Genomic DNA, 17,235 nt, shown 5'->3' on the forward strand with positions numbered 1-17,235 from the left:
TTGACCGTCACTTCGTTTGGCCACAGTTCATATATCACCTCTCAGTTTATGCCGTACGTCATAAAACTAAGACACTAAAACTGTGTATCTTTCAACCTCGTACATTTATACTGGTCGGTGTGTATCGGTTTTTGCCAGCAAACACATTTATCATCCAAAACGGATTCCCACAGAAGATATCGCATGTGTGAGATCAAGCGATATCTACATTGCAGATATCGCAACAACTGAATTGTCATGATGCTATTACATAGTCAGATAATGAATTCACAATGTTTTGACATCACCATGAACGCCGCTGACAATGATATGACGTCACAAAGTTGATGACGTAACAATGCTATGACCTCACTGGGGTCACTGCTCAAGACGCCTAATGGCAGTTATGTGTTCAGATAAATTCATTCTTTTACTGATAACTGATGAAGAATAATTTTGAGGAATAAATAAAATCTCACCCTCGTGTCTTCTCATATCAAATACATCAACACTCGTTGATTAAGTAAAAATATCCTCGCCAAGCCTCGGATATTTGCATCTTTAATCAACTCGTGTTGATATATTTGATATGAGAAGACACTTGGGTGAGATTCTCTCTATATATACGATGTAACAATATAAAAGATATATTGCCCTTAAAAGGATTATTTGAGTCTTCTAATAAATTATTTATTTATAAAATTCAGTGAAATCATTATAAATATTGCCGGGTCGGTTGACGTCGTTTTTCGAGAAATGCTTGACGGAAACTGTGAGTTCATGTATACATACATAGATCCAAAAGTATACAATGAGCGTACCGTGCATACATTTTCCTAACTTTGCATTAACTTATATTTAGTTCGTCTCAGCTTGCGAACGGCTCCAGTCGAGAAGCTGCATTACAGGCAACTATTTTGAGAAATTAATATTCCATTTATGAAATTTATGACATTTCCGACAGAAATACACAATGCAAAGAATTCCTCGTGCCCTGTCTGGCGGGAATAAGTGTCATAACATTGAGAGCCTCATGTCTCCTGTATCCAATCACAACAAGGGAATTCCCACAAATCAACCAATCACATAACGGTTTACATGTTACTACGGTTCAGAAGCGCGTGACGTTAGCCAAATGGAGTCAGTATGGCTCTTTTACAGCGATTATTTCAACCCAGAAAATTTTGTAGGAATTCTGGTTCAAGATGGTCAGGATCTGAGCCAAATGTATCGTAAGTACACGAAATCATGCCGTTATACAACACCCGATCTCCATCCTGAGTTGTAATAACAGGTTCCCGAACTCGCTCGAACAGCCTCGTGAGAAGTCACGAGTTGTTGTGTCACATGCTGTTTGTAAACACTCACCGTCCCATTTACAGTTTGACTAAAATATAAACTGATTAAACTTCATGTGATAAAACGCTGTCTACGTTTCATAAAGTAATGTCAAATAAGACACGTCGCTTCTCCGTAAACTCATACCAATGCTGTAGTACGAAATTTGTAAGTGACTCAGTTGTCTGTTCGAAAGCATATGACATTCACATGACCAAGTCGGGTGCAGTGACCGAGGCCGCGCGAGAGCTCGAGCCCATGTAAGCCAGGTTGGACAATACATTCACGCCTTCGGCAGGTATTGACAGCTTTCACGTGATGGCACAAGGCATGTGACTTCATACTGCGCTGTCAAAGTCTAGCTGGGACTGTAAGCAGTCGGTAGAATGATATAGCGGGATGAAATCCGAAATGAAGAATTACCTTGGAGAAATATTAGCCTCCACTGCAGTTTTGAAAGACAATTTTCTTAATGATTTGACATTTTCCAGGAAGTTTCGGTGAGGATTATTTTACATTTATCTTTATTTTAATTTGAAGTTTTTGTAAATGTCGTTTACATATTTAACTGTGATTACTCAGTAACTATACCAAATTTTATGGATCTTTAAATTTGTGTTGGATTTCCTTTTACATACATATGCGGATATTCAACTTGGTGAATGTTTTGTGTTGATGTACATGTTGAATAAATGTCTCTTAAATCTCTCAATGTGACAAATGAAAGTGAGGATCAATAATATGTTTTGTATACTTTTCTATTATATGTTTAGTATACTTTTCTTTTAATGCTAATTGCTTGCATTGATATTTTTATGGGCAAATTTTCTTTCAGTGTTAATGTGGTTATTTCACAAAGTTTTAGGTTAACTGGGATCTCAATGTAGGGCAACATTTTCAACAATCAAATTGATAACCATTGTGTAGCTTGCCTGCTCAGTGTTGATGTCATCCTCTACTCCAGTGAATAGTCATGTACCTTTTCATGCAACTGTTAGCAGTATGCAATCCTCAGCTGAAATGCAATCTATGTGGACATGTTTTGAAGGACTTTCAGAAAGTTATTATTTTATGAAAGGGAGACAATAATTCATGGCAAGTGTCTTATTGGTCCATGTCGCCCTAAAACTTTACCACCACCACCACCTGTGTGTATTGAGAAGTTGCAAAATGTGTACACAGACAGCTCTATCTTTGCTATAATGAGTTTCATCTAGCAGTAGCTATTGATGAGCAAGCCTGCCAATAAGCATGTTAAGTGGCTAGCAAAGCTGTTATCACTGATCATATTTGTAAATTGTAATGGTGTATTATCAGTAATATTTATTACTATTTTAACATAATCAATACATCTTTACCATAGTGTTATCATTTAATATAGCTTTAAATGGTTATTTGTGTGATATAAGGACATATTCATTATACTAGTACGACAATAAATAATAGTGATAATATATCACTGAAATACAATTTTATTCACATTTTAAAGTGACCCTGCATGGAAATGATCTATTTTTAGAGTTACTCTGTTTCAACTATGGTGTTAATGTACAAGACATAAGTAATTTTATCTGCTTGTAGTAGCAGCCTGTTTAACACTGTTGACAGGACCAGTCGTCAAAGAGGAAGAGATTTTTAATGCTTAGTTTAATGTTATAGCTTTGACTTCAATATCAAAATACAGTGTTACATTTTTAAATACCTCTGAATTTAAATGGATAAAAATGAAAAAAAGTTTTGTTTCTTAAGATCAGGAAGATTGTATGCAGATTTAAACAAAGATTTAAACCAAGTGTGTATACTTCCAACAATGCAAAAACAGTTTGAAGTCAATACTCCCAAAGAGCACTAGGTCAAACTAACAATACATTTACATGGCTACAGAAACTGTTTTCTGCTAAAGCTTCTGCAATCTCTTTTCTATCACTGCATCATTTTGTCGAAACATGATGAGGAATCCTCACTGCTCATCACTCTTGTTCTGATTGCAGAGGGAATGCCCCGAAACTTGATCGTAGCAAAGTCCGCCTGGTTGTGTACGTCGACCATGACAAGGGAAGGACGCCCATGTTTGATTCAGATTCCATAAAAAAATTAGATGACCCTCCTGACCAGGTATTACTTTTATTCTGTAAAATCTGTTTTTCATTTCCATTTTACAAAATATGAAAAATTAAGAGAGATGCATATGAGAATTATTAACTGGCATTAATATAATTGTGTCAACCAAAGCTTGTGTTGGTTAGATTTGTCTGAGGACTGGCTGATAGCACTTAAAGTTTGAAAGTTTTTCCATATAGAGATCTATTATTGTTTGATACAGGACAAGTGACTAAAAATAACTCAAGATAATTGATTGTGATGTCTTTCTACAATCAGTCCTACCAATTTTGGGGAATATGGTGAAGAAAACATTATAAATGTTTGTGTTTTGTGTTTGTGCAGCCAACTAGAAGGCTGTGTGGGAGGGAAGACAACAGCCATTCAGGACAGAAGAATGCTCCCAAATATCAGGTATTGTCATATTTAGTCATTATCTAAAGTCACTTTTTGTCAGTGCTTTTATGCTCTGAAACTTGTGTATGTCTGTTACAAATTTGTAACTAATGTACAATTTTGTCTTTAATTAATATTGATAATATGCCAATCTAGTATCTAGGCCAAATAAAAAATATCTTGTGGTTCCGATTACAGCTCTTTAAAATGTAGGGTAGGTAGGAATAAAAAAAAATTTCGAGTAATTTTACATTTTTTTGTAGAAGTAAAGTACAGACAAAAAACACATTTATCAATGTTTAATTGTTTATTTAAACAAGCTTCCAGCCATCATGTCGACGTTCTCTCTGGAATATTGCTAAAAGCGGCGTAAAACCAAACTCAGTCAGTCAGTCAGTCTAAGAAACACAAGTAAATAGAACCACTGTCCTTGTTTTATCACATGTATTAGTTTCGTTTTTGCTAAAGTTGAAAATGGTAGTGACATGTTTATACTGACAGTGGATGTCAGTGATAAGATGATGCCATCTTTGGTTGTGTCAGACTTACTCTATGCAAATGGCAGACCATCCAGCAAAAGATGAATTCAAAAATAAGTTTTTATTCAGGTATTTCCGAAGTGCATTTGAGCCTGTATAAATGTAGTAAGACCGTGATAAGATGACAATGGTGACATGATATTTTACTGTTCAGTTTACCAAGCTTGGCAGTGACAGCAAGGTGTTGGAGGAGATGATGTTTGGTTCCGTGGGAATGGCTTACAAAGGCTCCACACTGAAAGTGCATTTTATCAGGTACAGCTGCCAATTGGTTTGCAATAAACATGATAAAAACTATAGTAATACTGATAATATTTTATGTATATATACCATGTTCATCTAGATCAAAGATCCGGGTTAGAATTGGTCTTCCGCAACCACTTGTCCTAAGAGTCGAAAAACTGGTGGTGGTGGTGGTGGAATTGGGTTTAACATCGTGCTTGAGAATATTTCACTCATATGACGATATGCATGCGTGTGTATGTGTATGTGCGGCTGCTTGTACTAGCCCAGACTGAAGCTGGTTTTATAGTGCTAGCCCACTGAGATACCATGCCGCAGTGAAGCATGAATACCCCACTCAGACCCATTATACTCCGAGCCGACCATTCCTTGTTGTACCCATTAATGCCGAGCGCCAGGCAGGGACCAACAAGTACCATATTTTAACGTCTTTTGGTATGAGGCGGTCGGGGATCGAACCCGCGACCTTCCGCGCTCCGGGCGGATGCTCTAACCACTACACCACGGAGGCGGTCAGTCGAATAACTGGATCAGGTCGTCAGGTTTATTTACAGACACCCGCATACAGCTGGAATAATGCAGAATATTTTTTGCCCCATCCTATTATACCATGTTATACAGGTGGTAAATATTTGAAAAAATGTAGAATTAAGTGTTTCATGATAATGAAAGGATAACAAGAATTACATTAAATTATGAGCATTCAATCTTTCATCAATCATTATGCCTTATGTTTAGAATTATGCTGATGTAATTGTCATTTTCCGTATTATAGGTCCCCTCCACAAATTATGCTGAGCAAGGTGTTTTATCCTGAAAAACCAAAACGAGAATCATGGTAAGTTTATCAACAGTTCTCGTCAAGAGAATAAGTCAACTTATTAAAAAAAAACATTTGTAAAGTTGTTATGTTTATGCATGTTTTCTGTTACATTCATTATGTCATAAAATATCTGATTGTTTTTGCAGTGAGCTGGACAGTGACTCATGCAGTTACCACACAGGAGACTTCTCTCTGCCACGAAGTATTTCAAGCAGAACCAGCTCTGGAACCAACATGGGTAAGTTAAAATTTGTCACAACTGATTATCCAGATTTTTGAAGTATTTTGTTCAATATTTAGATTCTATGAAGGATTTTATTTGTAATATCATTAAGGAATTCCTATTTGATATTCATAAATGTTGGCCTAGCTCAACAGTAATGATGTAAATGATAATTATTTCAAGAATTTTCGTTTGGTTACCTCAAGAATTGTTTATCACGTACATACCAAACTGCTACTAGTTAAGTTTTAATGCAGTTTGTACTGTTTCAGCTATGAGTATGCCAATGGCAGTTCCGTCCCCACATGACAGTTTTACCGATTCCATTGATGATGACAGTGGCCTTGCATCATGTAAGTGAAAAGACACATTTGTATAGTCCATGTATGGTTTTCATGCAGAATAAGCTTATTCATGGATACCCAGTGGCTTGAATGGTTGTTCTTGCTATCAATCACTGGTGCAGATTCTGTTACAAATTTACGTGCTGTTGTGACATACAGTCAAATCCCGATGAGTCGAATGCCGGTGTCTCGAATATTATGCATAACTCGAAGTACCTGTCGGTCCCGACCATTCCCTGTTATAGTTGTCATCATTTGAATACTGGTTACACGAATTCGTCTCATAAATACACACGATGACTCGAGAAGGAAATTTGGTCCCATGAGATTCCACCATCAGCAATCTTGTATACATAAGCCGAAGTCAGTCAATGAGAAGTTGATTGGTGTAGCAAACTGATCCAATTAACAAACCAGCCCTGGTCACACCTTTCCGCCATTGACGGGTGAGTTCAAAAGGCAGATTAGTGATTCTACGGAAATCACTGTCTGTGCTAATCAGACTGGAACTGATAAGGTGCCCCTATTAGTGATAGGGAAATCATTAGATAAACAAATGCTTAGGCGGAGAAATTAGGACTGGATCATCTTTTTTTCTACCCTCATAGACATACTTATGTCTCGAATACATCGATAAGTCGAATTTATTACTTGGTCCCCAGCGATTCTACTCATCGGGATTTGACTGTAGTTAGAATACTCAGGCTGATGCAAATCAGCACTTACCCAGTCTTTCACATCGGATAAACATATTTGTCAGGCATATTAACCCTGACTTCCTTCTGGTCTAGACTTTCTGTTGGTGTAAAGGGGCGGTGGGGTAGCGTAGTGGTTAATGCGTTTGCTCGTTATGCCAAAGACATGGGTTTGAGGGTTTGATTTCCCACTGGGTACAATGTGTAAAGCCCATGTCTGCTGTGCCTCACCATCATATTGCTGGAATATTGCTAAAAGTGGCGTAAGACCATTCACTCACCCACTCACTCACTCACTCACTTACTCACTCACTCACTCACCCTCTGTTGGTGTAACCATTGTTGCCTGTAGCCTAGCCATTATAAAATGTTTGCATCTAAATGTTGAACCAGTGTTGTCTCTGTACAGTTACATCAAGTGGAAGTTTCCACACCCCGGTGCCGTCCCCGAGTGGCAACAGCACCAGCAGCTACAACAGCCTACATCGACGGTGGATGAGGACACAGACCACATCACTGCAGAGTTTGAGCAGAAAGACTGCATCCATGGATCAGCTGCAGAAACAGGAGGTAGGATACTGGAAGCAGTTTGAGTTAGTGGGACCATGGATATGGCGAAAAGAGTTGAGGACAATCAAACACTAAAACACTCGCTGAAAATTAATCATTCAGGCCTTTATTTTTTTCTATGTGGAGACTGAAGTTATTACACATAAGTTATATACTGACGAGAGACGAGAGAGCTATGATTATGGGTCTGGGTCTGTGGAATACATGTGTATGGTTTTTGCAGAATTCTCTTCCAAGAAAAAGAAAATGCAAGATTGCTCTTGGAATTCTGTTTGGTTCAAATGAAGAAGACAAGTAAGTATTAGAATAAAGGGAATAACAAAGAAATCAAATCAAAAGATGCTTCCAGCATTACTTAAATTACAATTAAAAACAGAACAAGTACATTGTTGATGCATTTGGAAACTGTTCTGATGTATCAGATGGATACATATTTTACCCCACATCTCTCCAACTGATGATATTCTGCGAACATTCTTATTTGATGAATATATTAATCAGGTTTGAACAATATCAACAATATCAACTAAACTAAATTAATCATTGACTGAATTTATTCCTTGTTTCAAATGGCTGTTGTGATTTTCAGGTTGTTCCAAAACTTCTTCTTCTCTCACATCACGTTGTTCGAGGGTCATGTTGAAAGGTTGGCAGCACTGGTGGAGAGATCGTATTTCAATCGACAGAAATTCATTCCCATGGTGATGGAGGTAGGCAGGCTTTTGTTCTTGCTTGTGTAGCTCTGCTCTCAGCTATACGACTGTATAGGACTGTAAATATTGTATGTTCTGTGGATATTTTAATCTGGACCAGACTATCCAGTGAGTGATATTGTGAGGAAAGGTCTGTTGTCGCAATATGGTGAGATTCGGTCAACTCATCAAAAAGCTTGACCACCCATCCATGAAGTAACCTTTGACTAGCATATGTAACTTTGGACAAAATCACAGTTATTGAAGTAACCAGAAAAAATGTAAACTTAATCTTCATGATGATGGCTTGGTTGTCATGGATACCAATCATAAGTAGAAAATTGCAAGTATACAATATGAGTGAGTGAGTTAATATTTATCGTCACATCGGCAATATTTCAGCCATATCGTGACGAGAACATTTTATAATTAAGTATACAATATGACCAGACCTAGATGTTAAGAGTTGGTTAATTCCTTTAATTCCTTTGTAAGGTCTTGAGTTGAGCAGTTTTTGACAAGATATGATATTATCTCAATCGGTGAAGTTCATGTCAACAAATGTTATATTTTCAGGCACTAGATGTATTCCGCGGAATGATGTGCATGACTTGTACACAGCCCCCAGGCTGCCAGATCCAGTGTGGCTGAACATGATGTCATTCAGTAACCATCGCTATGTGTTCTGTGAAAAATTCATCAATGAATTCATGTCATTGGCTGCCAAGTTTGACAACAAGTCAACCAATTTGTAAGTTTGTTTTGATTTATGGCAGTACTGTAAGGGAAGGGAGACAACTCTTGATGGTCATTGAATACTGCACAAATAGTACCTTTCAGTCTTTGGACTTGTAAGCTTGTAATTGAGAGTATAGTTTGGGATGTCAGTACAATGCTTGTATTTTTTGTAGTTATTTACTCTTTTCAGTATTGTTGAGAAAACCTTTATAATAATTTTTTCCGGCTGCATGTGTTTTTACCTAAACTTAAACCTAACAATACTTGAGTAGGGTTCGGAACGATTTCTTTCTTACATAAATGTTTTATATATTATTCTTGACAACTTGATGCACGCAATACAAGTAAAGGAGTTGGCTAATGAAACAAAGTGTACCTTTTAAATGTTTTCCTTTCTTATTGATCTAAATAATTTACCCATTGCAATGGTCCCCCGCTGTGATATTGCTGGAATATTGCTAAAAGAGGCGTTAAGACATACTCACCCACTCACTCACTCTGAATAATTCGCCTTTGCTTTAGTTGATGGCATGATAGATAGTGGATGATGAAAAATTACGAAAAATTATAAATGTGTCCAGTTAAGTCTATTATATATTTTGTGGCTTCATATGTTACGGGGGGCTAACATTATTAATGTATGATGCCATTAACGTACAGATGATGATGATGATGATGATGATGATTGCAGTTTTGTGAGTACATTGGTGTCGGCAGTGCTCACCCATCACCTAGCCTGGGTCCCGACCGTCACACCCGCCGGGGGAACATCCTCTAAAACTTACTTGGAAAAACACTCTGCGAAGTGGGTAAGTTTGTCATGTGCTTGCTGAGAACATTAGAACTGAATTGTTTACAAAACCACAGGTTCAGTCTTTGGAAGCCATGCTTCCCACAAATAAATAGGGTTGGTTGGTGATGATGCACGACTGGTATGCTTGTCAATCTTGTCACATACTCAGTTATTCCCTACAGGACTATGGCTTTAGAAAATGTTTGCTCTCTCATCCTAGAAAGGTCACTGATTAGAAATATCAGTATCAACATATTGAACTGGGCATTTCAAAGGTCCCATGGTGAAAAATAGTTTTGAGTTAATTTAATGCTTGAGCCATGCGGTTGTTTGACAAAGAATTATTCAATTTCCAGCTGGACACTTTGGCAAAGACACATCCATACAATCCTTTATGGGCACAGTTGGGGTAAGTGTTGCCTGATTTTTCATGTTTTGTTCATAACTATAGTGTGAGGGTTGTTTTATGCAACACTCAGTAAGATTCCAGCCTGTTAATAACTGATCTCATGAGCAATACTGTTAGTGGTAACTCTTACAACTGACATATGTGCCAACTCCAACACTAAATTCCCCCATCAGACTTTCGGAAGTGTTGTAGCCTAGTGGTTTTTGTGTTGGCTCATCACGCTGAAGACCCAACATTGGTGCAATGTGTGAAGCCTATTTCTGGTTTCCCCCGCCGTGATATTGCTGGAATATTGCTAAAAGTGGCATTATGCCATACTCACTCACTCGGAAGTGTTGTGTAAATGTGATTGGTTCAGTGCTGAACTATTGTTTTAAACATTCGGTTTATTGAAGACTGTTGGACTAACTGACTGACTGAGTTTGGTTTTATGCCGCTTTTAGCAATATTCCAGCAACATCACGGCGGGGGACACCAGAAATGGGCTTCACACATTGTGCCCATGTGGGGATTCGAACCCGGGCCTTCAGCGTGACGAGCCAACGCTTTAACCATTAGGCTACCCCACCACCCCGAAGAATTCCTATTTGATATTCATAAATGTTGGCCTAGCTCAACAATAGTAATGCATTTATGATGAGTATTTTAAGAAGTTTAGTTGGGTTACCTCAAGAATTGTTTCATAAAATTGATTGATGTTATATTAATATTTTAGTGGTGGGATCTTCTTGAACTGGTAAGGGTGTTTTTCACAAGTGTATGTGCCATGTAGTGATTTTGCTTGGGAGATATCTGTGTATGACTACAGGGTTCCGTTATTATTGTAGGGATCTATATGGTGCTATTGGCTTCCCCCTAAAACTGGCCAGGACGGTGGTGGTGGGCCGCAAGCAGGACTTGGTCAAGAAGTTCCTGTACGTCCTCAGCTACTTCATCCGCTGCAGCGACGTCCATGAGCGAAAAGAGCAAGGGAAGCTGGATGACTTCATTAATGACATGTTCTTTGACACCTCCCCATCCGAGAGCGAGAAGACCATCCTAGACTTCGGCCCTGGAGAGGAGGAGGGCAATGCCAACAACAGCTGTTCTGCGTTGACGGAGAAGCATGTGTCAGGGGCATGTAACTGTGATAGAGACAGGATGGACAAGTTGAAGCGGGTCCGTAGCCGGACTGAGGAGTGGTTGCAGGAGGTGCAGGATAAGACCTATCACAGGATTGGGGGGATGTATAGAGTTGACTGATATCAGTGTTAAGAAATCTCAAGATGTGGGATCTGTTCTGAAGGAAAGGGGAACTGGCAATTCAGACACCTCTGTGAATGTCTTTGATGGTGGTAATGTGATAGATGGAGGTAATGTGATAGATGGAGGAATTGTGATAGACGGAGGTAACATGATTGACGGAGGTAACATGACTGACAGTCATAATGTGATTGATGGTTATAATGTGACAGATGGTGGTAAAATGTTTGACAGTGGTGATGTCATTGATGGGCAGGACCCTGTGTTTGGAATGGACAAAGAAGGAAATATGGACTCCAAGGAATGTAGGTTATCCACAGCTAAGGTCATGGAAAGTCTTCGTGTGGAAAATGTGAATCATGTCCGCAAAGACAGTGGTTCAGTGTTACAGAATGGTAGAATAAGTGATGGGACTGTGAATGATATGGTGTCTGATTCGAAAGGATCTAGTGCCAAAGTAGTGTCTGTTCTTTCCCAGCAATTGCAATCTTCAGGGTCAGAGTCTGATCCGAAGCTGAGCACTAGTGAGGTGAGAAAAATGTTTCAGAAGGAAGGTTCCAATAGCATGTTCGAGGAATATTTCGTGGATGGGATAGAGGCAAAGACTATTGATGATGTGGCTGATCATGAGAGAGTGGTCAACCACCCTCTTGCCAGCCCCACCGATGGACCCCGAGTGACTGATGGTGTCAAGGTGTTGGAGGATGTTGTACCCGAGCTGCAGAAGCAGCAGAGGTCGTCCATGTCGAGACAGAACAGTATGGACAAAGTTGGTCTTTCTACTCGACCGACCACACTACCAGGCAGATGCAGGTGAGTCTGTATCAGTCAAAGTTGGGGTTGACATCATGGTGAGAAATTTGACCTTTTCAGACTTGTTAGCGCCAGTGGGGTCCCAAGCAACCGCTGGTTGTTGTAAGAGGCAATTTACTGGATCAGTTTGGCAGACTCGATGACTTGGTGGACATCATGTCAGCCAGGATCATTATTCACAGCATCAATCACCTCATTGTCTGGCCCAAATTCCATTGTTTACAGGGCATTGTTTGTTGCACATTTTGATGGGTGTGGTTCTAAGCAACAAACAAATTAAAAGGCTTAATGGAGATCATTGAGGGTGTTACTTTATTACATTTATGTCAACACTGCTGAAGGTTAATCTAGTACATGTAGCGGAAGCAGAATTTGATGACAGGTTGACTTGGGACTCTAATTTTCAATATTTCACTGTCATCTTAATCATAGTTCTCACCTCGTCTAATATTGGTGACTGTTTCCTCAGATCGGTAACACCCACGGAGCTAGGCAGAAGACGACATCTCTCCTCTGCCAGCAGCACTGACGTGGAGCCCTTCGACCCCATCAACCACTGCAAGGAGCTCCCCATGCCTGAGTATGTTGAGGATCAATATAATCTATAATCTTCATCAGTCATGGAAAATATGGATGAATTTGAAAATCAAACACAATTTCACATGATGTTTATTAATATAATTCATGATATAACAGGAAATCAAATCATGATAATTATCTACCTGCTGTGGGGAAGTAGTACCATGAACTGTTTCTGTAGCTGTCAGTGAATAATTTGTCCTATCCTCTTCACATGCCTGAGTTGGTCTACGGATTACTAGTACCTTGACTGTTAGGGACCACCTTTGAAAACTGCTTTCAAATGAAACTTCCGTCTTCTGTTGATGTCAGTGAAATCTTTCCATTACAGCTTGCCAGCAGATGTGTCACCGTTTAGCATCAAGACATTCGATAGAAACTTCGGAAGGTCGCTCTTAGCTGGGTACTCCGATCACTACATGTCCGACTTCGTCCTTCACGGCACCTCAGACCAGAACTTCCGTCAGAAGATGCTCAATGACTTACAGTTGGCCTCTCAGGTGAGATTGGTTGTTATCATTTAGATTCTGTGAGGTTTATTTGTTGTTTAACGCTACACTCGGCAGTAATGCAGCTATACGAGGGCGTTAAATTATAATAAATATTCAAATCTGTACTCAAGGGAGAACTTTACAACCAAATATGCTTTTTCCAAGGTGCCGTTGTACAAGGCAACCTTAGCGCTACGCCAGTTGTATAAAAGTATGAGAGTTACGATCACCTTAGCACTAAGATCGCTTTCTACAACTGCATCCAATTCCATAAGTCAGTCTTCCGTGCTAGGTTCACGCAAATTATGATCCTTGGTTGTCAGCATTGGCCTGTGTAACAACTTTGGGCTTTCCAAACACTTTAAACAGACACATCCTGATGAAATAATGGGAGCACAATCACTCACCCACAAGTAGTGTGTTATCAAAAATGTTTTCTGTTTCAGAATTCTGTTCTTGATGAACCGATCGGCGAGGCTGTGTGTATTGTGGCAGACACAGATAATTGGTGAGTTGTGGGATAATTTCAAGACATTGTAAACGATGAAAAGTGTCCTTTGTGTTTCGAAAACAATGTTCTTGAAGGTTATTTGGATGAGTCAGTAATCCTCTGACATATTTCCTGTGTCTGTAGATCCTTTGACGAGATACAATTTTGTGAGAGATGACTTATTTTTCTTCTTTAAATACTTGATGTGAGATCAGTTTAATTTCTAGGATGTTGACTTATCACCATCTGAATGTCCAAAAGTTGTTTTTGGTATCAAATTTGGTAATGACATAGAAGAAAATAAAAAGCCCTAACAAAACAGATTTTATTGTGACATTACCCAGGTGCAATATGTTAGCAGCAACATCACTGGAATGAAGAGAGGTCCTCCTTATTTTTTCTCATGCTATCTCCCCCTCTTTGCCTGGTCGAGATTCCATATCCAAAGACCTTGGTGATATGTTGACTTCAGGATGATTAAATGTTTTGCCACTGTCTTTTGGTCATGAACTCACTCAGCCAGTGACTGTTTGCCTGAGTTTGTTGGTTCCCTACCCTCTCTATACTCTGTTGTACGTCTCCTCCTCAGGACGGTTGAGGTTGCAAGTAGTCGTCTGCTGGATAAGTCGCCGTCTGCTACAATGACCTGGATGACATCACAACTTGTTTGTAACCTCATTGAATCTGTGCTCAGCCTATGGAAGTTGAAGATGAGTCCAGAATTTGTAAGTATAAAGTTGGTGGGGATTTTGTTGAAGTCAGTATCATTTGTCTAATCAAGTTATATTGGGTCTTTATAAATTGTAGCTAATAATTCTCTAGCTGCAGTAATTTAAATGGACAAAATGTTTGGGATACTTATACCTTTCATTGAGTTACTCCATTTAGGTTACATGTGAAAGGTATCTATGAGCTCAGCAAAGTTGCCTCCCATGGCTTCAAGGATCTTAAGGTTATGGGTTTCGACAACCCTTGGTGCTCAAAATGGCTGCAATTTGATCACACTTGATCTTAATTTGCACATCCTATTGTGCAAACACTGAAACATTACTGAATTACAAATTGACAGTGCCTTTCCCATACCCAGAGGTTATGCCAAGGTCTACTTATGTCGCTGTTGGCTTTTCCCTCCTTGTAGGCATGTTTATTTGAGATGCTTTGATATGACTGAAATACCATTCTGAGCATCATGAAGGCTCAATCATGTCTTTGATTGACCATTAATAGTAGCAGCTATTATTTCATAAAATGATCGAGTAGCAGATTTAATTTGGTGTCCCTTCTTTTCAGTGTCTGATGCATGTGGAGGACCGTCTGCAGGAAATCTACTTCAAGAGTCAGATGTTGTCAGAGTACGTCAAAGGTTCATCACGGAAGAACATGAAGGAACTTGCTCACATGCTGGGGTAAGCATACTTAATATTTCATTCATTCTGATACATTGTTAATCTGTGACACCAAAGAAATGTTTCTTTCTTCCTTTTGATATTTCTGGGGTAGAAATTGGTTCAGGAATACTGGTCAGTACAGACAGGGTGTGCAGGGGACATAGCATTCATGAAATTTGAAAGTAGTGGCGGAGAAGGGTTTTGGCAGAGTGTTTGTTTTGCATGACCCAACTGAACATGGCATCAGGTGAGCAAAATAGCTGTATGTGCATAGAATCGGCGTGGACTAACCCATTTTGTGAGTTATGTTATAATGATCTTGTGTGCCATGTCCAGGTTTGATACAAGTGACCATCCACTCCTGGCAGCCATCAGCAGTACACACTCTCCATCCTTCAGCGTCAACTGAACACACCAGGCCAGGAAATTTCCACTGGTGACCATCGTGACAGACAACCCTTATATGGTTGCTCTATATCTTCACGCCCAGAGAGAGATGCCGAGGTGGAACTCCATCTCACACCTGATGTTCTGGAGAATCTGGTGCCCTTCATTGCCCTTCCATGCTGCATTGTCAACTGATGGTAGTCGACCCATCGAGATCATCTACCTCATTCAGCAGTGAAACATCTACAGCAGCACACTACAGCAACAACCCCTTGACCCGGGGGAATACAGACGTTTGTCTGTGTGATGCACTGAAGGCTAACTGTACATACATGTTGACATGATGAATTGATATGTGTGGTTTATGGTCTTCTATAGACTTGTTAGGGACCGTTCATAATTTATGGCTTTGGGGGGGTGATGATTTCTATGGAGAAGCATGTACAATGTGACTGACCCCCTTAAAATTTATGTATAAAGCATGTCATGTACAAAATCAATGACCCCCCTCCTCTCCCCAATTTTTTAAGCATAATGTTTTAATAATTTTGTGTACAAAATTGCTGACCCCCGCTAGTACATGTGTACAAAATGCTGAACCCCGTCCCGCACCCCAGAACAAAATGGGTGACCCCCCTTAAAATCATCACCACCACCCCCTTGCCATAAATTATGAACGGTCCCTTATTGAATACAGCCTGGTGCTTATTGTTTCAGTTGCAGGGTTAGAACTAAACCCAACTAGCTGGGTAAAGATATAATGCCCTTAAAATGTGAAAATATAGGTAAATTGTGAAATTGGTAGTAGCGTACAGGAATTTGTACTAGCCTGTGGCTGGAGTGCTAGTAATCAAGTTCTAACCCTGAGTAGGAAGTAGAGTTGGTAGACAGTGTTGGTAGAATAATAACTATTCTTGTGAAAGTCCTGGTCAGTGATTTCAATTTATATTTATACATGTATACACTTTGGCCTTAAGCAAACCTTGTTCTCATTATAGAATATGTTGACATTTCTAGCTATTTACCTTGTCCAAGTGATCTTTCTGAATAAGAGTAGAAAATAGTTTGTGTGTAATTTGTGAAATAGTTTCTCTTGGCCTGAAGTATGGTATTAAACTGGTCAAATCTTGCCATGTTCCTGATCTTCAGCTGATCTTTTTACAATGAATTCTTAGCACATATACAGTTACAGATCTGAAAGTTAGATGGTTTGGGAGACCTGTTGTGTTTTACTTGTTTCTGAACTTTTCAAGAATGTTGAACTAGTTGTCAGGAAAACATTATAATTCAAATGATTGTAATGAGTATGTTTGCCATCTTGTCACGACGCTACTGTCCAAGGACATGGTACTTACATCTACATTTCATAGTGTTGTGTTAAAGATGAATACCATTTGTCGGTTTAATCAGTCTCATCAAAATCGAATCAAAGTGCTGGAATAACAGTAAGAAAGCAGCTTGCTCAAGCTTTAGGGAATGACCTTTGAAAACATAATGTTCTTAATTCCAAAATTGAAATCTGAACAGTAGAAAATTCTAAAATGTCTGATGGATGGACGATATAATACTTCCCATGAGCAATGGAAGGTGTCTTCAGTTTTCATGTTTATCCCACAGAACAGAGTGATAAGACGATGATTTGCATGAAATCCACCGTACAGCCTGTAGCTGTCATTGGACATACTCAGTGTTAAAGATCACATGTTCTGAAAACTGATTGATCTGGTAGCCATGCTCTGATTGGCTGGCTGGAAAGTCTTTCTGCAGTGACCTATAATGGGATGTCCACAGATTTTTCTTAAGCCGTACCAATGTTGTTTTGGCTCAGTGAACTAAGATCTTATTTTAATGAGATTGCCATTAAATGTATAAATGGTTCATTGGTGCAAAGCAAACTCTTGTCAAACTTTCAGGTTTCAAATGTTAAGTTGTCACAAATTGTGGCTTGTGATCTCAAAATCCA

General features: G+C 39.2%; 1 protein-coding gene across 1 annotated transcript; it reads left to right on the top strand.

Annotated features, from left to right (window-relative positions):
• Positions 1-1,376: 1,376 nt before the first annotated feature.
• LOC124266658 (folliculin-interacting protein 2-like) lies at positions 1,377-15,751 on the top strand. The gene is given in 22 exon segments (XM_046701459.1): positions 1,377-1,817; positions 3,309-3,432; positions 3,763-3,831; positions 4,507-4,607; positions 5,371-5,433; positions 5,565-5,656; positions 5,914-5,994; positions 7,090-7,250; positions 7,474-7,544; positions 7,840-7,960; positions 8,519-8,539; positions 8,542-8,693; positions 9,372-9,489; positions 9,830-9,882; positions 10,710-11,112; positions 11,144-11,937; positions 12,407-12,517; positions 12,848-13,016; positions 13,454-13,515; positions 14,087-14,222; positions 14,788-14,903; positions 15,222-15,751. Coding segments are annotated over 22 exon segments (3,192 nt in total). The 5' UTR covers positions 1,377-1,716; the 3' UTR covers positions 15,295-15,751.
• Positions 15,752-17,235: the final 1,484 nt, after the last annotated feature.

The sequence above is a fragment of the Haliotis rubra genome, unplaced genomic scaffold, assembly GCF_003918875.1.
Source record: "Haliotis rubra isolate DU_JTF1 unplaced genomic scaffold, ASM391887v1 Scf127, whole genome shotgun sequence".
Taxonomy (NCBI): domain Eukaryota; kingdom Metazoa; phylum Mollusca; class Gastropoda; order Lepetellida; family Haliotidae; genus Haliotis; species Haliotis rubra.